Genomic DNA, 25296 nt, shown 5'->3' with positions numbered 1-25296 from the left:
ATATGTTTACCTCATGAGCTAAGACTTTGCCCTTGTTTAGTATACAGCATTGTTCCACTATAGATTAATTTTTAATGGGGATAAGCATAATAGGTCGAATAAGAAGGATTTTAATCAACTGGTTTGTTTCTTTTTTCGACAATGGAAGTTAAGGCTGAGGGTGTGTGTGGCAGCGCTGCGGGAAACAATGGATTGATTATTAACAGAAGACACAAAGTATTATTCCTTTACGTTAATGTCCCTGTTCTTTTACAGCGTACATATACTTGACAGCTTCTCATAATGTAACCACGGTATGTCCATAAACTAGTTGAACTATGGAAGCCGTACGGTAAGGGAGCCCTCGTGCTCATCAGCCTGGAAGGAGCGCACGGCGCTGGGAATAGCCACAGGGTCGTTTGGATCTCATTAAGGGGGAACAAGAGTCATCTTCGCTCAGGCAGCACAGAAGCCTAGTGACTCGTATCACTTCTGTGACTCCTAATCAGCATTATTACTACGAAAGCTTTTCTGGCACAGCTCATTCTCAAAGGCTCAATCCTCCTTTAAACCCCCAGTGGAGGCTCACAGCTGTTAGGACGGGAACATGCAGGTCAGTGGAGAGTCGGACGGGTCATTAGTGGAAAGGTTTACCTCTTGGTTTTAATGTTGGCCCTTGAATGGTAATCTTAGTTACCACTTGTTTATATGAGTTCTAATTAATCATTGATTGAATTACAACAAAAAGTTGGGATGTTAGGGTGCTGGATAGCCTAGCGGTTATGTTGTGCACCTCGTGTACAGAGGCTAAAGTCCTCGTCGCAGTGGCCTTGGGTTGGAATCTGACCAATGTACATGGTCTCTGTTCAGCTGTCCTGTCTTATAAAGGCAAAAAATGCCCCAAAAATATCTTTGGGATGTTGCGACGTTGTGTAATATGTATGGGACGATTCTCCAAACATTGTAAACCCATATTTGATTAAAAAATAGCACATTCAGTTGAAAATGTTTTAACTGAGAAAGATTATCGTTTTGGGGAACTGATGAGCCCAATTTGAATTGAATGCCTAAACTAGATTAAAACAAAAAAAATGTTGGGCATAGTGGTAGCAAAAGACAAAAGACAGATACATTGTGTAATACTTGGATGGAACATCTCACGATTATGAAGAGGCTCTAACAGGAAACAGTTTAGTAACATGATTGAGTATGAAAAGAGTGAAACCTTGACAGAAATGTGTCTCATCAGTTCCTGAAACTCTTGTGATGTGATGTCACAGAGTGCTAAACATCTCCCTGTCCCGACTTTTTATGAACGTGTTGCTGATGGCATCAAATTCAAAACAGGCACATCTTTCCAAAGACAAAGACATTTCTTGGTTTCACGATTTAATATGCTGTGCTATTTCTAATTAAATTTCAATATGTTGAACATCACACTTTTTATTTGCATTTGTTGTAGTTGCCAACCAGGACATATTGTCATAGCTTCTCAGGATTCTCAGGCACACTGTATGATATTGTCAAGGGTGTAACCAGTGTAATGTCAGTTCCTCAGCATGCCCTGCTAAAGAGTGACTAAATGAGGAGCGAAAGTGATTTGTGTACCTGCAGGGGCGACGCAAACTTGCAGCTTTTGAGACTCCTAGTGGCAGATTCAAACAGCTGTAATTATCGACTTGTGTTTGTGCTAGAAAAATGTCTGAAAAAACAGAAGTATTGGTGAGAAAGTACTCTACAGGTGTGTGACTGTGTTTTGCACCATATTCACTGCAACAACTGTGAGCATACGAGTTTCCTAATTTGTGATTTGTAAAGATGGATTTGTGCTCCTGCAATGAAGAAACTTAAGAAGGTGTAACTGTTGTGTTCTACATTCTACAAGGTTTTAACTCTAAAAGACTTAGACTTAGACTTTCTTTATTGTCATTCAAACTTGTACTTTACAGTGCAGATAAGAACGAAAGCATTTTTCCATATGACTTCAAATTTGCTGATACACGTGTGACTATTTTCTACAAGTACAAATTCCACTGCCACAGGTGCTCAGGAGTTTTGCACCAATAATACCTTCATATCTAATTTGTCTGGAGAAAACTGTGCTAACGTTCTGTCTTTCATCTTCATTGGCTAGGTATACTAACTCACAATGAATTTGACTTTCTACTTCCTTCAGCCATCGTGTCTCAAAAGAACAGGCAACTGATGACGGAGCTATTATGACTGTAGAGCTAAGCACTGTAGTTGATTTATTTTTAATGACTTTTACAATTATGCAAACAATAATAGCGATTAGGAGTTATCTATGAGAGGGGCCTGTGCTGTACGACTTGTACTTTCAGCTGCGGCACCGTGAGACGACGAGTCCCAAACCAAACAACAGGCTTCAGGTGTGTATGAAAGCACATTCTGTTCTGCTATTAGCATATCATCGTTATCTGTTTTCACTGAGACAAAAGTTCAGTTTGGCTCCCAAGTGTGATTCAAGCTCTTTTAACATTTTTCAGAAAAGCTTTGAGTGAATGTGTGTGAGTCTGTCTGTCTGTCTGTGTGTGTGTGTGTGTGTGTGTCAGTTGAGTCCCGACAGGAACATTAATCATTGACTGTGGGCAGACACAGATCAATGTGGAAAGGTTTGCGTCCAGCCCCTGCTGGGAACATTTCTCAGTCAGAGTGCTGGAGTGACAAGCTGTAAATCAGGGTTTGTCTCGAGGATCAGTGACAGTTTTAGCAGCTGTTTGTGGCGGCTGATGTCATAAACACTCCAATACTGGGAGAGAAAAAAAATCCACAATTCTTCTCACAGCTGACTTTTACTGTCACTGATGTGCAGTGGAAACCTGCAGGCTGTCGGGGCAGGGAGTGGTTGGCTGCATGTTACTCTGTTCTTTAGACTGTGAACAGAAAACTCAAACCTGTTCACAACAAAACTGACTTACATAGACTAGAATATCCCAGTTGTGATCGTATTCAGGATATGGCGTTTACATGCCCACAGAAAGACCCGAATATTCATATCCCTGTGTACATGATAAATACTAATATCCTGGTGTCGGATCTTTTTTTTTTTTTCAGCACAAACTGCAGCTATTTTAAAATCGGAGAAAAATGAGACCACTAGTGATGTTACGTTTGACACCGAGGCTTTGAAGCGTGTGTCGAGTAGGAGGGGCATTTCTATCCGAGGCCCCGTGTCGAGGCTCGTGTCATTTTCAGAGAAGCGCGTCATCGATGACAAACGAGGCCTCACTTCGAGTAGAACTACGTCATTGATTTGTTTGTGTTTCGGGTTGTGGATAAAAGGAAGCGAAACCCACTTGTCACGTCTCCTTGTGAGTTTGCGTTAGTTGGTTGTTGAGAGTTGGAGTTTTGGTTCTATTTTTTTTGGAGAAATGGAGCCTGCGAGAAAGAGGAAAACGTTTCCTGTTTGGGAGCATTTTGAGTTATCATCTCCCAATAAGGTAAACATTAAAACAAAATATTTGTTCAGTGGTTCCAAGAACCGAACTCAAGCCTCTTTTTCAACACGGCGCTGCCATAACCATTATGCTACAATACTTTCATGTATTGTCATGTTGAATCGCTTCAATTAGTTGTTATCATTTCTGTCACTATCATCATTATCTGTGTTCATTATCGACGGCTTATTATTTTGATTTGAAGGTGAAGTGCTTGGTGTGCTTTAAGGATCTTTCTTTCAATCTTTCTTTTTTCCTGGACTTGTAGTTAACATAGATCCTCAAACTTGTAGAACAATAGATTTATATAAATTGTTGTTTCATAGGCTATATCTTGATAGGAAATCATAAAAAAACAAGATCACAGAATGATAATATGATTATATTAACTAAGGTATGTTATAAAGTAATATCATGTGAATCATTATTGGTTACTGCAGTAGTACAATTCGCTATAACATGTCAGTAATGCAATGGCATGTGATGTGATCAATAATATTTTGGCTGCTCTAAATTGTTTTGCCCAGTAGGTGTCACTAGTGTACACTGTGTTAAATGAGGCCTCAAGTAATTAATCTATTTGCGATACAATTGGCCGGAAAGCCTCATTTCGCCATCACTAGAGACCACTGAAGAACCCCGTTAGGACAAGGTACACGAGGGGGAACCCTACAAACTGGCGTCAGGAGAGAGCGCACACTGGGATTGAATACACAGCCAATCAGGGGATAACGAGAACCAGGTGTGGGTAATCAGGGCGGGGCTGACACAAAAGGCGGGAACATGAGGAGCAGGATCTGAAAGCAAAGACAAGGGTGAGTAAAAAAAAAACAACAAAATAAAACAGGAAATAAAGAAATATACATGAACATTTTTCGGCATCAAAAAAGTTGAAAATTTTCATTAAACATGAGCGAGTGTATTAGACAGAGCGAACCGTGTCAGTTACTGATCAAAGAGGTGAAGAGTAGTACTGGTGGTTATGTGTGTGTGTTTATTTAGACTGATCACTGCGCTTTTTTTTGCACATCTGCTTTGGCTTTTTTTTTTTTTTTTCAACACCGGAGGTTGCTTCTTGGTCAATGACCGAATGACCGCGCTTGTGCAGGTGGTAGCAGCTGTCAGAAACCGGGGCAAGCCACAGTATTTAGCTCCAGGTCCAGTTCTCCAGGTAGCAAAGTATTCTCTAAAGGTTTCTCTAAATCAGGATACTTTAAGGGCTTATCTGAGTTTCTGAAATCGGGCTGTACTGTTCAAACGCATCAAAAACGTGACACTCCACTCCGTGTCAAGGCATCAGAGGTTTTAAAGAAGCTCATGTAAACAACACTTTAAGATATATAAAAAGTATTTATTTTATCTTGACATATGGCTTCTTACTGACTTGGTAACCTCGTGTTATTAGATCATTTTCAGTCACCCCAGCTTTACATTTGAACACTTGTTTACTGTTGTAGCCCACACACTACACTCCTTCCACGAGACCGCTGGTTTGATTCCCTATTTTCCATTCCACATAGAAAACCAGGATTAAGGGCTGAAACACATATGAGATACAGATCCTTCTGTGCTTTGTTAACATCTCGGGGAACATTGACATTGGCCTTCTGATGACTTCACCGCCTGACCTCGGGGCTTCTACTCCCTTCCTTCCTTTTTCCCTCTACAACATGTATTTGTTGAATTTCCTCTTTTCATTATTTCCTTTTTTTGCGAGTCTAGAGGATGGTAAGAGAAGTGTCAGCGGGATCATATGGACAAAGACGTACGCTGCTATTTTCAGCTGTGTCTTATTGATTTTGTTTGCAGAACACACCCATGTAGGCCCTGCAATGAAAAAGGACGCACAGATGTGTGTGTGGGAGAATCAGAGCGGGAGATGAGGGCGTATTTGTCCGCTCATGCGCAATCAGAGTAACAGCACGGCAGAAACACACTGAGCCTTTATTTCCATGTAATTGGATATAGGCCTCTCTCTCCTGCAGATTAGATTTACAGTAATTAGTCTTCCTCGTGTGGAGCGAACACAGCCAGTGTTTCTTCATTAAGCACCCTCCTTATTAACTCTGGTATAAACAATAAGGAGAACCATAACACACACATTCACATACACTCCTCATGCAGCTAATGTTTCATTTATGAACAATGTGTGTTTTTTGTCTCCTCTTTGGTGTGTTTGGGGATTAAAACGGTGAGTGTTAAAGGAGACAATGGCAGCAGGTGTGCTCCTGGTTCGAGCTGTTCTCTGTCATTGTCGCAGAGATAAGCTTGTGGCTATTACAGCACAAGGCTGCGTCCAGCAGCCAGTGCAGCTACCTCCCTTATCTTCTCCTGCTGTAATAACCTAGCAACACCGTCAGCATGGACATGGATAAGGGTGTCAATGTACAAGTGTGTGTGTGTGTGTGTGTGTGTGTGTGTGTGTGTGTGTGTGTGTGTGTGTGTGTTGATGTTTGATCAAACTGAGACTGAAACTGAGGATAGCTTGAATGTCAGAATTTCAGGATATTTCTGGTCATTTCACTTTGGCCTCTATTTCTTCATATTTTATGGTCTTAAAGCAACAGTATGCAGCAATTCAGTTTTCGGTTTTCTTTGACGACCACCAAAGGTCTTACTCCCCATTTCCACATACTCCGTGCATCCTGCGGGTCGTCAGCGGCTCGCACTACGCCGTGGATCACTGCCACTCATTGATTGTGTTTCCACAGCGAGCGGTGCGGTCCGACTCCGGAACGTGGAATCGCACAGAGCGTCTAGTAAATTTCAAAATAAAACACACCCTCACGATCGTATTTTCCCTCACTTTATAAACATTACTTCAAGAAAGACACAAATGAACGACAAATCAAAGTGAGCCAGAGGAGCAGGACACATGGAGAATGTGGAAATGAGGAGTGAAAGTTCAACTCCACCTGTTCAAAACACACGGTGCTGTCATGGCTCCCTATCATATACGACATGCATTCAGAGGGGCGGTGTCGTTAGAAACCAATTACGCAATGTGGTGACTTAGAGTTATGTTGTTACTGAGACAAACTCAAAGTCAGAGGAGAAGGCAAAGGACTGCGACAAAAGACAGGCAGAGATCAAACACACGATGGCTATAAAGAAACCCGGCTAGGAAGCAGTAGACGAGGAGGGGGATCTTACAAACTGGCATCAGGAAGGAGCGCACACTGGGATTAAATAAACAGCCAATCAGGGGATAACGAGACACAGGTGTGGACAATCAGGGCGGGGCTGACACACAAGGCGGGAACATGAGGAGCAGGATCTGAAAGCAAAGAAAAGGGCGAGTAAAAAAACTACAAAATACAAAAAACTCTATTTTTGTTTTGTTTTCTAGCATAATAACATAAAGCGTGCATGTGTTGTATTACGACATTATGTACAAGAGGTAATCATGCCTTTAGGCACGGTTAGTCCGTGCCGGCCAGCGTGGGAATGGTGCAGTGGGGGGGCCAATCGTGCTTGAGTACAGCACGGTACAGATGGCCAGTGTGACCGCGCCCTTATAGTACGTTCATCAAAACATATTTTAAAACTCCTAAAACCAGCAGGTGAAATCATTTGTAGTACAGAATTGTAGCACAGCACCTGTCTTAGCAAAAAAGGGGAAGGGCCTCATATTTGTCTTATCCTGCAGGGCCCTCCAAATCACTAAAACCGCTACTGCGTATCCGCTACTGCGTATCCGCTACTGCGTATCAAGTCACACCACCTTAAGAAAAAACTCTCACCGACAGTTAACCGACTTCCTGCAAAGCTCTATCAACAGTCAAAATCAGTAATGTTACTCATTAAATGTTTTAGTACGCTGTTGGGAGCTTCAGCCCTCTAAAGATGACGATTCAGATTTAAACTTTTAGAGCTGTAAATTTTAGTATCCGGCCAGCATATGTCAGCATGCGCCTGTGTTTATGTGTTTATGTGCTTAAGTTTCCCTCTGCTTTATTTTCCATCAGAAGTCCCGCCTAATCACTTTGCAGCTGGAGCAGCTCACAACCGACGAACATGGGACTCATAAAATAGAGAGCTGCAAAAACAGATGTCCTCATGAATTAGTGAGGCACCCATGAAAAATTAACAGATGACCTAGGACATGAAGCCAGGGGGCTCATGCTCATTTAATTCTTCCTCGTACATGCAATATGCTGCCCGGAGTCATTGTTTTTCTCTGTGTGTCCCCGTCCAGCTGCAGCAGGCCTGTTTTTAGATGTGGCAAATTAATAGTGACAGAAATGCGTCTGTGGAATAAATAACAACATGTGCTCTGGGAAAATGGCTCCATCACAATCACAGCTTAACGGCTGAAAAGTGGCTTTGGATGTTTTTAAAAAAAAGAAAGTGTGTGTCACATCTCTCTCCTGTCTGAGGTTCAGACATGTCTGAAGAGGTTATTTAAGTTATCTCAGTTACTGGCATCCCCAGCTGTAGGTTTTTAATCCACCTGTACATAAAAGGTCAATCTGATCTTTTCCCCCCTTTGTCATGATGCTTTTGATGCACTTTGAATTGTCCTTCTGCTGAAAGGTGGAGAATCCTGTAAATAAACTTACAGCTTGACACATCTGATACAAATACTTGGGACAGTCACAATTATTTGTGAAACTTCAAATTGATATGATATAATATTGTATCCACCACATAGACATTACTTGGACGGGCCTCTCTCTCTTCCAAAGTCTATTTGAAATGCCATCGCAAGCTCGAGCGCCCAAAAGAGAGTGAGAGAGAGAGAGGTCTGCAGATGCATCCCTCCCGTAAAACCAACAAACTGAGGTCAAGGTAGAGGTCAAGGTAAACTTACGTATCCCCGAGGGGCAATTTGCTTTACAGCCAGCAGTTAATAAAAGAAGAAAAGTTTGACGACCCCTGCAGAAAACTGAAGAGCATTATGATCAACAAGCCTCCACACACAGGAATCCTGAAACATCAAGTCATTTTAATTGAGTGTCTTAACCAAACCGCTGATGAAAACTGTCAAAAGAGCAGAAATATACAAAAAATAAAGCTAGAGTATGACGCTAAGTGGGACAAGCTCCGAGGAGAGGTTTAAGTATGTGTGAGAGTGATAGGATATAATAGGATATGCTATAGGATAGGATATAGGATACGATAGGGTAGGAAAGGAAAGGATACAATAGGATATGATATAGGATACAATAGGTTAGGAAAGGAAAAGATACAATAGGATATGATAAAGGACACGATATAGGATACGATAGGGTAGGAAAGGAAAGGATACAATAGGATATGATAAAGGATACGATATAGGATACAATAGGGTAGGAAAGGAAAGGATACAATAGGATATGATAAAGGATACGATATAGGATAGGGTAGGAAAGGAAAGGATACAATAGGATATGATAAAGGATACGATATAGGATACAATAGGGTAGGAAAGGAAAGGATACAATAGGATATGATAAAGGATACGATATAGGATAGGGTAGGAAAGGAAAGGATACAATAGGATATGATAAAGGATACGATACCATATCCTATCCTTTCCTATATGGTATCCTATATCCTATCCTATTGTATCCTTTCCTTTCCTACCCTATCGTATCCTATATCCTATCCTATTGTATCTGTTCCTTTCCTACCCTATTGTATCCTATTTCGTATCCTATATCATATCCTATTGTATCCTTTCCTTTCCTTTCCTATATCATATCCTATATTGTATTGTATTTATTTGATTTGGTTTAAAGGTTTTTTTTTAGCTTCATCCTTAACATGATAAAACAAAGCTTGTTTCTGAGGTGTAATAATTATCCATTTTTACTATCCAAATAAAGACAGAGCTCCAGGCAAGAAGAGAGGAAGCTGAGTCACAACACATTTTCAACCCCGCAGGCTGAAAGCCTCGCTTTGCAGCCAAAACAGAAGAACAAGCTTTAATACATTTGTTGACACATTTACCTCTGCTCTTCATGTTTCTGGTGAGTGTCTGCTCTAATTATCTGGTTAACATCTCTTTGTTTGTTGGTTCATCTGTGAGGCTACAGGGATAGTCAGAGTCCGCTCATATCGAGTGGAGGAACAAAAACTGGTATTTCATTACCCACATAGGAACACGTTGACTCATGTTTCTGCTTTCCAAAATCATACAAACCCTGAGCTTCAACTCTTACACACACAGACTTCTTATCTCAGGTAATTTAAAAAATTACTGGAAATCAAGATGGTCTTTGGTCACCTTGTACACATCCACACTACTCCCACATTTGTCAAGTGAACATGGGATTCTCACACCACAGGCCCTGAGATCCTGCAGTCTTGACCTCTGAGGGTTTCCAGTAGATTTTGGAACCAACTGTGAAGACTTCCTCCAATTAGTAAAAAAACAACGCTTTATATCAATGCTCCGTGTAGTCCCAACAACATACACAAAAGAGTGGAGAACAACATATTGACAAACAAAAAACATAATGCAGCAGTTTAATTACTTGATTGGAGATCGTAGTGGTCGCATGTATACACTCTATGCACCGTGCAGCAGTCACAGTATACAAACGTCACTCCCCCCTCCTATTGGCTCGAGGTGAATTCTCCGGAGAATATCCCACTGCTTTCTCACATCAGCTCACTCGGACTTGCTGCGGAAAAAATACTGAGGGTCCGGCAGGAGAAACTCCGGGTGAAGTCAGAGCGAAAAAATTTGGTTGTGTGCGTTGACATACACAGTACCTCCGGGAAATATCAGGAGTTTTCACTTTATCAGACCAGGCTTTCCACAGAAAGGCATTGTTTTGATGGAACAGGAAGATACAAACAAACCTTTGACACCAACTTCGAAGCACAACATTTTCAATCATATAAGTTTGTGCTAATCTCCCCTTGTTGAAACTAAGGGGCCTCAACTAAAGAACAAAAAAGAAAGATCGCAGAAAACAAAAGCAAAGCCTTCTCCTATATGTAGAACAGAAAAAGTAACGCCTGACAGACAGAATTTAAGAAGCGAAGTCTGACCTTAGCATTTCAAAAAATAAAACAGCATGGAGAGAGTCATCACCCAGACAACAAACAACTGATGTCATCAGCAAAAAGCAAAACTTGCTCTCAAACTATCATTACACAAAAAAAGAGTGTGTGCTTCAGGATATGCTGACAGCAAGTTGGTGCGCAAAATGCATGACAGCTTCGCTCCTCCTACCTACTGTATACCACACAGGACCAACAACAACGCATGTATGGATACACACTAATGCAGAGCGCACACAGCCAACCAAGCAACACACACTTCAGGACAATGTAGTGAACAATCATGGCATTTTTAGAACCCACCACCAAAAACAAGTAACATTGTTCATAAATACCATTATTAGACGTTTATTTGTAAAAACAGCCACTATGCAGAATGAGTTCATAATGATCACTGACTTAAGTGTATTTACTGACTGACCAGCAGCTCTATGCGATTCCCCAAATAAATCTGAACAACAGAGCAGCAGCACAGCGGCCTCATAGATTTTAAATCACTTACCCTCTGATCACCGCATTACATGTAAACAAAGCCCACGACGTGTATGGCTAGTTGTTGGAGCAGATGCTTCTGCTACAAATTAAGCTATGGTGTAGGTCTTCCTTTGCCGATTAACTCCAACTTTTTATTAAAAGTGAATCTATAAAAATAACTCCCATGTCCTCCACAGTAGAAGTAACATTACGTATGGCTTCCACTATGGGGAAAAAAAGCTAGCAAGCTAATTTGTGTAGCTTTAAGCAAGCTTGTGAACAGAGCTCGACATTGATCGCCCATTTTTTTTGGGCAGCTCTGGTTCCAGAAGTAAATTTCCCCATTCAAATCCTCCAATGACATTTCAGAAAATCCTCATATCAAGAGATTGACGCCTGGAACCAAGACACCAATAGAAAGGGGCAAAGGTACAAGACTTTGTACATATTTATTTCCAGAGTCAGTTACTCAGGCCATCAAGCTTCTGAACTCCAATGACGACCCTGATGACTGATAATGGGTTTTTTATTCTGGTTTTGATGATGGTTTTATGGACATTTTTTAAACATTCTCAGTCTTCTGTTGTTTCTTGATGAAGTCCTGTATTTCTGTATTTAATTCCTCTCACGATGTCTGTTGTTTCTATCGTCTGATTCTATGTGCCTGTGTTCTATGTGGTTGCTGTTTGTTTGTTTTTTTCTTCTCAAAGTGGTTCTCACCTGGCTGCGAAAAACAATTTTCCCTCGGGGACAATGAAGTAAAGTTGAAAGTTGAAGTTGAAAATTGAAAGAGTCGAGGAACTACGCATCCCACAATCCACTGCGAATGATATCCCTTCTTCTTGAATGTGACTTTTGTCGTTACAGTGTTTGCACGTGAAACATTTCCACAGCTACAGCAAACACCACCTGTTGGAGACATCACTGTGACACCCTAGGATTTTGGGTAGTGTAGTTAAATTCCCTGAGATCACAGATAAACCATGTTCTTAAATCAAGGTTGATTTCATACAAACTTGTGTGCTACAGGAGCATATACAATCCCTTCACACTCAGGAAGCTTGAGGTAAGTCTAACTGGGATGGTCAGGACATTATGGCTAATAATGAAAATGAATGGGATTTTCACTTCTGGAATCACACTGTTGTACTCTATAGTGTGCCGACGGCGGACGGGACTCGTTGAAAACATCCGCTGTGTGGGCTCAGATTGGTGACTGAACAGCTGCTTCTGGCCATCACGTCTCTTCCCCCGCAGCCTGCAGCCACATAAACACCTCGACTCACTGAAGAGATCAGCGACAAGTGTCAGGAAATGTCATCAGAGCGTCAGTCCATTAATAGCTATTGTCAGGCCTTTGTAGGACAGGGGACATGTGGAGGCTAATGCCCGCTGATGGTCTAATTAATGACGTGAGGTTAATGCGTCTGGATGGATTCTAATGATGTTACAGGCCACTTTTCTCTTACGCTACATCACCAGGCCACTGAGGGCAGTGTGACCCAAAATTAGCCTCTGAGGTGGGGAAAAATCAAGTGAAGTCATCGCAGTTCAAACTGTTATTACAGCATGACTCAGCGTGTGACGGGAGAGTCTGTGGGTGTGTTTGACACGCTCGTCATGACAGGCGTTGCTGTTCCGAACCAAAGTGCTGTGAAATCTCCAAAGGTCAGTCAGCCTTCATTTTCCAGCAGAGTCAGACGTGAACACATGGTGAGGTGAGGGCCAAAAAGTGTGTCACGTAAAAAGTTAAGTGGAAATCTATCTTTGTCATCCACAGCGACTTTTTCATCGTTGTTTTTGAGAGCTGTCTGACAGCATCTGTCTCATGTTTTGTTTGGGTCTGATTTCCAAATTTAAAGCATAGTAGGTGTATTAATGGTAAATGGACAATTTATTTAGTCTTCTGACTACTCGGAGCACTTTTACAAAGGTCACACCTAGACATTCACACCCATACAGTCGAAGTCACTCAGGCTCCATCCATGTTTATTCAGTGTATTGTTTATGCACCAAAATACAAAATAAAAAGATTGTTCATGAGTCAAATATCGAGTCTGAGTTGATTTCTGTCTGGCAACAGACAAATAAGTTGTGCAAAATTACATCAAACGGGCTTCTTCATTCACCCATATTTCATAACCATGGCCTACAAATAGGAGGGCGACCAATATCACTCTCCACCTGGAGTAATAAGGGTGTACACACTTAATGATATTTTTGGAGTAGGGGGCCTTAGTGCATTCCAAGACATTCAGGTGTACATACTGTACAAGGGATTATATGTATATACAGTATATGATTCCTCTCTCCTGTATATTTGTGGGATGTTGATGAAACCACAACATTTAGTTTTTTCCTTATTGTAAATGACAAAGTTTTAAAAATTGATCACAAAAATGAAATTGAGTCTGCGTAGAGTCTCATGGTAACATTTGTGTGTCTCATGTTCAAGCCTGTAACAGACATCTTGTTTTTGCAGATTAGTGTGTACTATACTGTGATTAAAGTGACTAAAGACAACAGTAAAAAACACATAAGAACAAAGTGATAGCACATCCAAAATGAAATGCCCCCATCTGACTCAGGGTTGCACGATGACTTTTGACTCCACCACCTACTAATTTATCACGTTAGCTATAATAATATTAGATGAATTTCTTTATGTCAAGACCTGAAGACCAAATCTCTGTGAGACGAGGGATCAATTCAATCAAGTCTTCACATGATTGACTGTTTAATATTGTTTGTAAAACTAAAGGGACTGAATGTCACTACAGGACGTAATTTATGACCGTCATCAATAAAACACCGCCCTGTAGAGGAACTGATTTTGTAGCCACAGTTTTTTGATTGACCCTTTTTTAATCAGCTCACGAAGAAATCCAAGCAGCCACATTGTTTACTTAGCAAAATAAGACATTTCATGTAGATAATGTGCACTTCGTCGAGGTATTTTGCTCAGTTATTGCTTCCATAACGTTGCTTATTGGGACTGCAGCTCTTTTGTCAGTGATGTATTATTAAAATCTGGCTTGCATTTGTCTGACGAGTTATTGCTGCTTAAATCTTTATTAGCCGTCTGCCGTCATCTTGTTGTCCAGATTGCTTCTCACTTGAGGGATGGGAAGTAATTCACAGGCCATTATAAATGTATTTATAGACACTCATATCCAATCATACACACTGCCTAAAATAATAAAAAAATGCAAGCACATCCCTAACGTTATAAACTGTGTTTCTTTCTGTGTCTCACAGATTTGGCTGTTGTTACTCTTGAATTGTCTCTGAAAGAACGTTTAAATAGGTTTTATAACAGCGCAGTATTTTACATTTCAGCCCCGCAGCGTTAGTCCCACAGGGAGAGAACTGCTTTGACCTCTGACATTACAGACCTGCTCTCAGCGGAGGATTTCAATAAAAACGGACAAATGACAACTGGCTCGACGTGTGTTTTCACAACGAGGCAGAGACGAGCACAGAGACTGACTGAGTTCATAAATATAGGACTATGGTTTCAGATTTGTTTTAGCTTAAAGGTTGTGTTCAAACTGTGTCAGAAGTTGAATTTGCCTTCAGTTAAAGTTGATTAAACCTGCACTCATTCTAAAGACCAGAAGGTGGCGACTCCACTGTTTACAAAGTGTAGCTTGATTGCATAGAAAATAAGCCTATACTTCTCATTACTTACACAGTCCACTGTGTAAGTAAAGAAGCGTCGACCTGCAGGCGCACCTTGGCATTTAGAGGCAATGAGAGCTGACACTCTTACCGGTTTAAATCATGTTACTCCAAAAACACACCGATGCATTAATCAAGCCATTCAAACCAACCTCTTTGTCCCCTGCGCCTAACTTAGCACCCAGATTGTGGGCTACACAATAAGCAAAATGTTCTCGGACACACCCCTAACCACTGTGTCCTACAGTACGTGCTTTTGACTTTGATTTGTGCCATTAAAATAGGGCCTTAGTCTTCAGAATGTGGCTAGCTTGGGTTTGAAAAACTACTACTACAATTAGCTGTCACGGCCAAACTGAAAACACTCTAAGGTGTCAGCTTTTACTTTTTTTCCAGGGAGAACATTTTGTTGAAAAGTAGCATTTAAATGAATATCAGTTACCATGAGTTTCAGACAGACTTTGCTAACAAAGCTAGCGCCATCGTTAACTGATAATATAGCATTTGTCAACCAATAACTCTTTTCTACGGATCCCCTGAGGTCCCAAAAAGTAAGGAAAATCATTATTGTGCGCACAAGATTATTAAACATTTTGGCAATTTAGGGGCTTAGTACTTTTTCAGCTGCCCCCTCTTATCCAGACATGTTCGCTCCTGTCTCCAAAAAACAAGATCACTTTACTACATGTCTTCAAACAATGATAAGAAAATAAGCAACACACTCTCACCCATGTCATGGTATTTCTGAGTTAATCCAAGGACAAACCCCTACATCCGTCTGCACTATCTTCCTTTTTCATCCTCTATACCAAAGTGGAGCAGTGACAGATCCACAGTAAAGTCAGAAAAGGAGCCAAGCTGTGAATCAGCGTTGATGACGCCCACTGACAGATTCATGACAACAGCACACCCACCATCATTCTGCATAACTGTGCCATTTAAAAGCTGCACCATTAATGACCATGACAGTGACTTCATTAGCTCAGTGTTGTAAAGTTGTAATTTGCTATTTATTGACCAGTGTTACAGGACAGCGTATGACTACTTGTCAACTGAATCATAGCTTCCTGATTGGACCCTTTTAGTAATGCAGGTTTGGCCTCCTTCAATCTACTTAAAGCTCCCATGAGGAGTTTTGAGACGGTCATGAAACTAAATAAGGTTAATGCCAACGTCTTCGTATGAGCTTGAAATCGAAATGAGATAATCAACACAAAGATTGATTACTTTTATGTGTCTGTCAGTCATGCTGTCAGACGAGGCGATTATTATCAAGCTGTCAAAACAGCCTTTTTAAAATGTGTTCACACCAAATATTCATTGTGAGTTACGAGTTAGACAATAAAAGTTGACCCCCATTTAAAAACACACTGATGCCCATACTAAACATGGACAAAGTTTCAGCTAATGAGGTAACTGTATGTTGGGGTAATCTCAGGATAAGTCTGCTAAAGGGTTTGTTCTTCCAATCACGTTCTCAGCACTGGAGAGCAGCACTCCCCCGGCAGCCTTGCAGCGTTGTGCGTGATTTCAAGTTGAATTTGAAAGGAAAAGAAATACCAGAATCCCCCTGAAGAGAATATGAAATGTAAGCAAACAATGACTGAATTTTATATCCTTTTTTAATCATACATACCGCTGTGTATCAAAATCATTGAGCGAGTTTGCTGACTTTATGGCTCTTCTTATGTCACTGCTTAAGTATGTGATACTCTAGCATCAGGGGCGTGTCCAGAGGAGTGGTCAGGGGTGACATGGGCCCCCCTTACAATCTAAGATGCCGCCCCAAAACCTCAAACTATGATTGGCTATTTTTCTTACCGGAGGAAGGACAAGTCTGTGTTGCAAGTCACTGCTTGTAGTTTTCTTTGTTAGTGTAGTGTAGATTTTGTTTTGTCAGTACTTTAAGTTGTAAATATTTACTTTGCAGACCTATTTTCACGAGAGACGTTCTTAGGAAAGGAAGGAGTCCACAAAAAACTGAACGCTAACCCCTATAGAAACTGAAGCATGAAAAACAATATTTAGCTATACACAATGTCAAGTGTTTCTAATTTCTTTCTACTCCAGAATGTGCAACATTTTACACATAAATACAGCAGAAATCAAGTATATCCTGTAAATGTCTCTCTGAGTCATGACTGTCTACAATGAGTGAGACGCCCGAGTCCCGCCAACTGTATTGTTGTCAGAGCCGTGTTTACATCATGTTTACATAGACGGGACGGCCTTGAGTATAAAGCTGTTTGAGTCCAGGACTAGAGGAAAGAACAACATAATCACTGCTTATTTGGATGTCACTTAAGTGTCTTTCAATCATTGTCATTCTGTGTCAATGTAAGTGCAATATGAAGCTACGAGCTAACAAAAGCGTGCTAACATTAGCCTGCTAACACAACAATGCAAGACTCTCGAGAACCAAGGAAAATTTCGTCCCCAGCGTGCGCTTAATAGTTCTTAATTCTGGTGCGTTCTTATTGATAACTCCTTCATGTGCACACGAGTGGAGAGGGGTTGGAGGTGTGTCGCTGGAGGAGAGCGGAGGCTTCAGGACAGTGGAGCTGTCGCCATACAGAAGTTTGTTTTGGTTTCATGCTGGTACTGGGCGACATCTACTGGATCAAAAAGTCAACATTCTTCCTATAAAATACTAAGGAGAGGTGAAAAATATGAAGCCATGAAGGTTGCAGTAGCAACAGCAATCATTTTAATCTACTTTCATCCCTGCTTAAAAGTAATTTTGATTACTGTTAAGACACAAAGGAGAAATAAATTAACTTCAGTCAGTGCTCCAGTTGGGTCACCCCATTCAAAAAAGTCTGGACACGCCCCTGACTATCATACCTGAAGCATACATTACATTGTTGTAATAACACATTCAATACAAGCAACAGACTCTACCTTGTTTTACCTCAAATAGAAAGTTAAATTTTCTAATACTGTCATTCCTACCTGTGGCCACAGGGGGCACTGTTCAGTCAAAGTGACTCGGTCTTATTTTAAAGCTCTAGTGATGAGTTTTAGCTGGATATTCAAACAGACCGAAATAAAATTTAAATACTCTAAAATAAACTAAACCACCAGAGAGATCATCAAAGCCTCGATGCCTTTGTGTGGTTTGCTAAACAGGTGCAGATTAACAGTGCCTTCCCAACTCCACAGGGGGCGCCAAAAGTTACAAAATAAACACGTCTCTGCATCCGGCTGCGATCACCATGATGAAAAAACATTTTGCGCAAACAAATCTGAGAAAAACAAGAAGAGGGAGGTTGTTTTTTTTTTTTATTGTATGCTTATATGCTTTTATTAGAAATAAGACACATTCATTTTGTGCTCTGAAAACTGTACATTAACAAAGAGGCGACCCCAGTAAAATAAAAAGGGGAGTGAGGAGGAGGTGGAGGGGGCATGTGTGGCAGGGTGGGAGTGGGTTTAAGAGGGGTCCGAGGTCAGGGTTTTTTTGACAAATACAGATCTGAGGGAGTGACTGGCGGTGATATCAAAACACACACTGTTACATTGCGATACAGAACACTCGTATAGTCCAGTACCCTGAAAGGACAGGGGAGGGGGAGGGGTCAGTATCAGAATAATCATGTTCATATTAATAATAATGAGAACAACTATCCCCAAGCACAGTAAGAAAGATATTTATAGGCTAAAATCCATTCTGTAGAACTCTGTTGAAATAATTACAATGCTGTACATCAGGACTCTGAGTGAGCCTTTGTGCTTTCTCTGTGTGCAACCCTCCAATGAACCCGAGCGCCATTAACCCAGATCATCTTCATACCATATATATTTATAGATCTACTCATATATTCATCTCCCATGACACACACATACATACACAAGTACCCTTTTCCTTTTGCATCTTCGACCATTCATTTTGCATTCACTGCACCCGGCCTGCTTGTTCGTCCAAAACAGCGTGGATGCACCGACGCCGACGTCCACGTTTTTTTTGCGGCATTGAGGTTGAGAGTGCAAAGCCCGCCGGCCCGCTCTCTGGCGTCTCTGAGGTGTCCGTCGGTTGCCATTTGGGCTCGTGTCGACACCCTTCCTTGTCACCGCAGGGCTGATTTTGCCCTCCCCCTCCCCTAGGGTCACAGAGGTTCTAGAGCCAGCAGGGTTTTCAGGAGGGGTTGTAACGTTGGGGGGGAGGGAAAACGGCATTTTAGGGGGCACATGGGTGTCTGTTTTGGTAGTCTGCCTCCTGAAACGCTTGTTGTTGTTTTCCCTTTTGAAGATAAGAATGAAAGAAAATATGTCCAGAGGCGTCTTTTCAACATCGGCGTTCATCAGGAGAAAGAGAGAGCAAGAACAGAGAGGCAACGATACTCTCAAAAGTGAAAAAAAAACAAACAAAAAACAAAACATGATCATGATTATTACGTTGTACTCGTTTAATTCAGGGGTAAACATCGCATGGTTACCGTTGCTATGCTGTTTTATTACATTACTATATGATGCACATATAGTTGCAGAATCCCGTCTCCCATGTGGGCCGTCAAGGTATCTGAGATCATACACAAAAAGATGACCAGCAGACAAAAAAACAAAACAAAAAACACCATCCAAACGTCAAAAGAAAAGAACACAGAAAGAGACGCCATGTTCCCGCCTCTTTTTTGAATCAGTTTTTCATGAATTTTTCTGATATTTCAACTTCTTCTCTCTCCTCCCTCCTCCTCCTCCTCCTCCTCCTTCTCCCCTCACGTTCTCACGGTGGGCTTCATCCAGCCCTTCGGGTAGAAGAACAGAGCAGGGCAGTGTGTGTGTGTGTGGGGGGGGTGTCTGCTTGTTTGTCTGGAAAAACAAATAGGAGACTTGTGGGGTATGAATCCGGACAGTTTTGGGTCACACCTCCGTCTGGAGGTCCATGATCTCCTGGCCCACCAGAGGGATGGTGGCGCTGTTCTTCTCCCACTCCACCGTCTGCAGCTCCAGAGGGGAGGCCGCCACCGTCTCCAGGTCCTTCCTCACCCAGGACGGGGGGGAGTGGGTCTTCCTGATGCCCTCCCACGCCCTCTTACTTGGGGTCTGCTGCTTGTCCTGAGGGGAAGAAGAAAGAGAAGAAAAAAAACTCTTGTTTTCTGAGAGAGCCACATTTATGATATAATTCAGAAGTTATATTGTGAGTTCTTCAGAAGGACCTACTTGACCTCATCTGTTTTTTTATTTTATCTTTCTGCCTTTACTACCATTCATATACAGAATGTTTCTACTCTTAAGAAAGTCTGGAGCATTTTGTCATTCAATTCAGGGCTGAAGTCAGATTTCCTGAGGTTAAAGCTGACCTAGACCCCCACCAGAAATCGCTGCAGGGAGAACTCTTACCCATAACTGTGTCTTTCCAATAGACGTGTCATTCTTCTGGAATAATCTCAAACATATTGCGTGACCTTTCCTGTGGTAATGGAAAGGATAGTCCTCTCGTTTAGTATCTTGAAAATCAGTAAGCAGGTCTCTTGTCCTCACCTTCACTATGAACTCAAATATTAGCATACTAATTGAATTTCTCTTCTTTCTAGTAAAACCACATATTACACTTTCAGCTGACACGTCCAGATGAGCATCTTATTTTAAGATATAAAAGCACAAGAACAAAAGGCTTGAATTGCTTTTAATAAGTAAATATATCTTTCCGATAGCAATTTGAATTTACTTTGTCTTGTTATCCATATTATAGGGCTTTCACACTTGCAGAAAACTCCTGAAACACTCAGGATATTTCTGTGTATGTGAACGCAAACAGCCACATTTTTCACACTGACTTCACCCGGAGTTTCACCTGCCAGACCCCCTAGGACTTTTGTTTCTGCAGCAAGTCCGACTGTACTGATGTGAGAACGCAGCAGGATATTCTCCGGAGACTTCACCTCGATCCAATAGGAAGGGGGAGTGACGTTTCTAAACTGTAACTGCTGGAACTTTGCTTGCTGCATTGGCAGATTATATAAACTTAATTACAAGCTTCTTTTTGGACCGGTCTGGTGAATGTTGCTTGTAATATGCTTCAAGAGTTGGGGTGTTTTTTTTACAATAAATTGACAAATACTCTTGCTTATTTTTTTGTTTTTTGCAGTGAAGCCAGGAGACAATGTAAAGACAAACTGTTAATGGAGTAGGGGCTTCATATACAATATTTACACCAGAGAAGTTGATATTTACAGTCAAAGGGTCTCCAGGACTATTCACATTATTTGGCTTTTTTCTTTTTTTTAACTTTATTGAACATATGGAAGCTGACAGCATGACGGTGTGACCTACGGTTGCATCATTTCAATGTAAACTAAAACTCCATCATTTCAGTTGACTTGAAATGACAACATGACGGTTGGATGCGATGTGATATAATGTGACAATTATGAAATCAAAACACCTGGAAACACCAAGCTCATTTTCTATCAAAAGCTTGGAAAGAAGATATTCTGTTTAGTTAGTGTTTGTCTTGCTTCTGCTTTCTCTTTTTGTTTCATGACAATGAATAGACCGACTGCACTCTGATCCTGGAACGTCTAAATTCATGGTGTCATGTGATCCCATCTAAGCTGGGCATAGAAATGTATGTATGACACAATAATACAAATAAAAACTTTGAAACTGTATTTCAAAAGTTATTTCTTCAGAGAGATTCAAATCTGCCTTCTCTGTAAACTTCCCGGAGTAAACTCCAGTGGTTCTTTTAATTTGCTTTATAAATAAAAGTGACCTGACTGAAGCTATGCTAAACTATGCTAAACATTTATAACCTCCAGCTTCAAAATGAGCAGTTTTCAAATCCAAATGTATAACCATTTCGAAGTACTCCTATTACCATCAACAAATCTCAGTATAATGGATGGTTGATTTCTTATTCAGCCCAAAGTTGGTTCGTGCACATAGAACTGCACAGCATGCTAACATGGGTTTAAACATGAATGTGGCTGAGACACATTCTCAAAGACACATCTTGTATCCAGCGTGGTAGGAGTTGATCTCTCTGCCTCTTCAACTTGTGCTAACACTGTGTGATTCACTCTCATTTCTGCTTCTGTATCAGCGTCAAGTTGCTGTTACCCTGACCTGAGAGGCTCCAATCTAGAGACAGTTTGACTCCAAAGCTGTTAAACAAGTGGCGATCGAAGTTTCTGCAGCAGAAGGAAATGACAACCATCTGCTGCCAAGACGGCGTTAGCGTATCAGAGTTAAAGAGAGATGGGCAAAGTCAAAGTCAAGGCCAGACTCGAGTAGATGTCGAACTGGCTTTCAGTCCAAGGTGAGAGAGGGGGATTTTATTTGGTAACTGTAAAGATTTTTTTTATTTTGAAGGGGCAAGGAGGATATCATACAAGAAAACGCAAAGGGGGTAATGGGGGTCTCTTCAATCCTTCATTAATCTGCTGTGCTGAACAACAAAAAGCACCTTATCAGGACCACCGGACTAAAGTCGTCTCTGTACGTCATCCATTTCTGACTGTAGGTTTTGTTAATTTAATGCAGCAAACTAAGGGCTTGAATCCACAAAGGATGGTGAGGCTTTACGGTGGCTTTTGAGAAAAGATTTTTAAAAAGTAGTGCAGCCAGCCAGTTGTGTATGGCTATGTATCCCAGAACATATTGCAATCAGCTTGCATTACACAATGAATGGGGATGAATTTTCAAAAGCATCACCTCACGTTCAGTGTGTGATTTCAGCAGCTGCACTCTTGGGGGAGACCGTTTGTCTGCGTTTTATATTGGTATATTGATGTATAAGACGCAGCCAACGTTTTAGAGGAAAGAATGGGTATTAAAAAAGTGTCTTTAGACTGAGAGGACTGAGGTCCAGATAGACTAGCTCCTCTCGACATTCAGATAAAAAAAACAAACAAGAGCAAACAACTTCTGGGCGTGTTTGTCGCCTGAATATCATTGGCGCTCTCTGCAGTCTGAATTAGACCTTGAGGTGAAGCAGATAGCGGGAGCAAAGTGTTGAACCGGCCGCAATCCATTCTTAGTGTATCCGGCCTTTAGAGTGCACTTAGTATTGCATGTCTATTTCAATATTAAGACACGCTGAGAATAACTGGCCAAGGCAATGAAAGAAGAGAGACATTTCTAAATAAATAACTAATGAATGAATACGCTTACAGGAACAGGAAAGCTCACCAACGACAACTTGATATCTCGACTGCCTTGTCACTTGTAAACTATAGTAAGTTACATGATTTGATAAAACCTTTAAAAATGTGTCACATTTGGAGGGACCAAGTGTGCCAGGCCTACTTTGTACATGTAGTTTGTATTCCCACCCCACAATTACGCCCCCTTGATGCCCCCCCACAGCTAATTCCTTCTGGCACTGACATTGTAAGAAGATTAAAAATGCAATCTATTTCAACGGCTGCACTCATAATTAAACAGTCAACTCCACCAAAGCGTGGCGATTTGTGTTAATGATAAGAGAAAAGGAGAACAACATTAGATATAAGGGGAGGGGAGGGGGGGGGTGGGGACAGAATAAAGTTAAACTCTTTACACTCATGTTGGTCTTGTCGCTGCTGGCAGAGGACACGCTCCATCGTTTGGCAGCTTTGGCATCAACAGGTGGAGACTCTCTATCCTTGTCTGCACTGTGAATCTTCCTGTTCAGGTCCTGAAACATGTCCTGGTGGCGTTTCCGGGTGTGCATTATCTTCTACACAGGGATATTGCATTGTTATGTATGAGGCAAACAGCACAGGCTGAAGTCACACCCAAACTTTGAATAGATCTAATAAAATGTTTGCACACATGTAGAGGTCTGAATATCTAACCAAGAGACATCAGCTGTTTTTGCTCTTAAGTCTAGAAAACTCTGGAATCAAAGAGACTAAAAATTACCTCAAAGTCAAGCTCTGCATAGCGTGATTTTCGTCTCTGGGGGGGGGAGATGAGACAGAGAGATTAAAGATGTGTTTTGACACGGCGTGCCATGTGAGCAGACAGAATGCTCCAGCGTTTAACTGTTTGAACGTGTGTCTCCACGTCAGCCAGTCAAGACAGGAAAAAGTGGTGAGTCATGAGGGAGGGAAAAAGAAAGGTTTTTCTGCTGGTCTCTTTCCTCACCCTGTTGGCGCGAGTTTGCTGCGAAACAGATTGTGACCGAATGACCTTTTTGTCACTCCATCACCGAGTGGCGAACGAGGAAGCCTGACCTTCAGGGCTCCTCGGGCTGCTGTGGCAGCTGCAGCCTCGCACGGCATTATGGAAGCGTGTTTTTTTTTTTTTTTGCCCCGGAGTGAAACGACACACCAGCAGGCAGATGTCCAGGGTGGCGAGCTGTGAGCTGAACACTGTGTCATCTCGTCCTATCACTGCTGTCTGCACCAGGAGCGAGGAGTGAAAACTAACCCTAAGAAGAGGCGGTCCCTACTTGGGGCCAGATGAGATACTTCTTGTGATGCAGTGTTTGTGTTATGAATGCGATAAAGTGGGCTTGTTGCTGTTTATTTAGTATCAAAGGGCCTACAAGAAATAAAGCTCAGTGATGCTCGGGGAAAGGGGGGAGGAGGGACTAATTAATAATCTTGATATTAATAACTGTGAATACATATTTAGTTGATTATTGTCCGGCTCCCAAGTTGACCATTTTCACACTGGGCCAACGCTGCGTCGGTCAAACACAGCTTGTGGCCAAAAAACATGCAAAACACATGAGGGTGGAGAAAGAAAAGACGACTTGTGGCTGTTGTTGACTTGATGGCTGTATTAAAAAGGAAATCAACAGATGAGGAAACGAAACAGAAAAACCGTCATGATGTGAAGTAGAACAAACATTGATATATGGATGCGGTAAGAGAAGAACGGCAGCGTAATGGCATGAACACATACAGGCAGGTTTGCTTATGATCAATATGCACAGTGAGGATGTGGAGAAGCACCAGAACTCTCATGGTAAACTCATTAACATGTCTCTTTTCAAAGCAATCATTTCAATTCATACAACAGTCACGTCGTACTCACCATTCTGCATCTCCTTTTGATATATGTACACAGTTTTATTCTCAAATGTATTCAAATCACATGTTTCATGTTTCCCCAGTCCTCTTCCAAAGATCTCTCTGTAGACTTTCTTTGTGTTTTTCCATTTTCTGTTGTGTTCTCTTTGCCGTTCTTTTTTGGAATATTTGCTTTCTGGTTTTGGGGATAAGCTAGGTAGAGGTGTTCCAACTTGACAACCATAAGAGAGGTCTTGGCTCTCTTGCTGCCCATCTGTCTACAACATTGGGTTCTGGCGGCCAATAGGGGCCAATTGGTAATCTAACTAATATCAGCGTTGTCAAAACCTGGAACTGGAATGAATGAAGACTAGGCCTTTTTGAGGCTGGTTATGATGTTTGGGCTGTGATGGCAATGTGATAAGGAAGGTGAAGGTAAAGAAGTTCTGTGTGTGAATAGGTTGGGTGGTAAGAGCTGGCGTGGACGGAGAAGGAGCTCAGGGCTGCTGGAGCTCACTGTCAGCTGTCATATGACTAACTGGACGAAACAACTGGGAAGCCATGTTCTCACTTGACAACCACAGAGAGGTCTTGGCTCTCTTGCTGCCAATCTGTCCACAAAACTGGGTTCTGGGGGGCCAATAGGGGCCAAGTGGTACGCTAGGTAGTATCAACTTTGTGTGTGTGGGAGGGGCATTGCATATCATAAATGCATTGCCTAAATCTTGCAAATACACAGCATTACAATCTACCATCTGTACAGA

General features: G+C 41.6%; 1 protein-coding gene across 13 annotated transcripts in view; it reads right to left on the bottom strand.

The window, feature by feature from the left end:
- Positions 1 to 17852: 17852 nt before the first annotated feature.
- The window catches only part of adgrb1a (adhesion G protein-coupled receptor B1a), a 153445-nt gene continuing 146001 nt past the window's right edge, over positions 17853 to 25296 (bottom strand). For 12 of the 13 annotated variants that reach the window (XM_020637016.3, XM_020637017.3, XM_020637013.3 and 9 more), the window contains 3 exons: positions 23436 to 23471; positions 23092 to 23250; positions 17853 to 19643 (listed from right to left, as the gene is read on the bottom strand). In XM_020637016.3, the coding sequence (XP_020492672.1) occupies positions 19449 to 19643; positions 23092 to 23250; positions 23436 to 23471 (390 nt within the window). In that variant the 3' untranslated portion in view covers positions 17853 to 19448. The remainder of the gene's footprint in view (positions 19644 to 23091; positions 23251 to 23435; positions 23472 to 25296) is intronic. The other variant, XM_020637022.3, reaches the window with a different exon arrangement.

The sequence above is a fragment of the Labrus bergylta genome, chromosome 8, assembly GCF_963930695.1.
Source record: "Labrus bergylta chromosome 8, fLabBer1.1, whole genome shotgun sequence".
In the NCBI taxonomy this organism is placed as follows: domain Eukaryota; kingdom Metazoa; phylum Chordata; class Actinopteri; order Labriformes; family Labridae; genus Labrus; species Labrus bergylta.
This window is presented reverse-complemented; position numbering and strand designations above follow the sequence as displayed.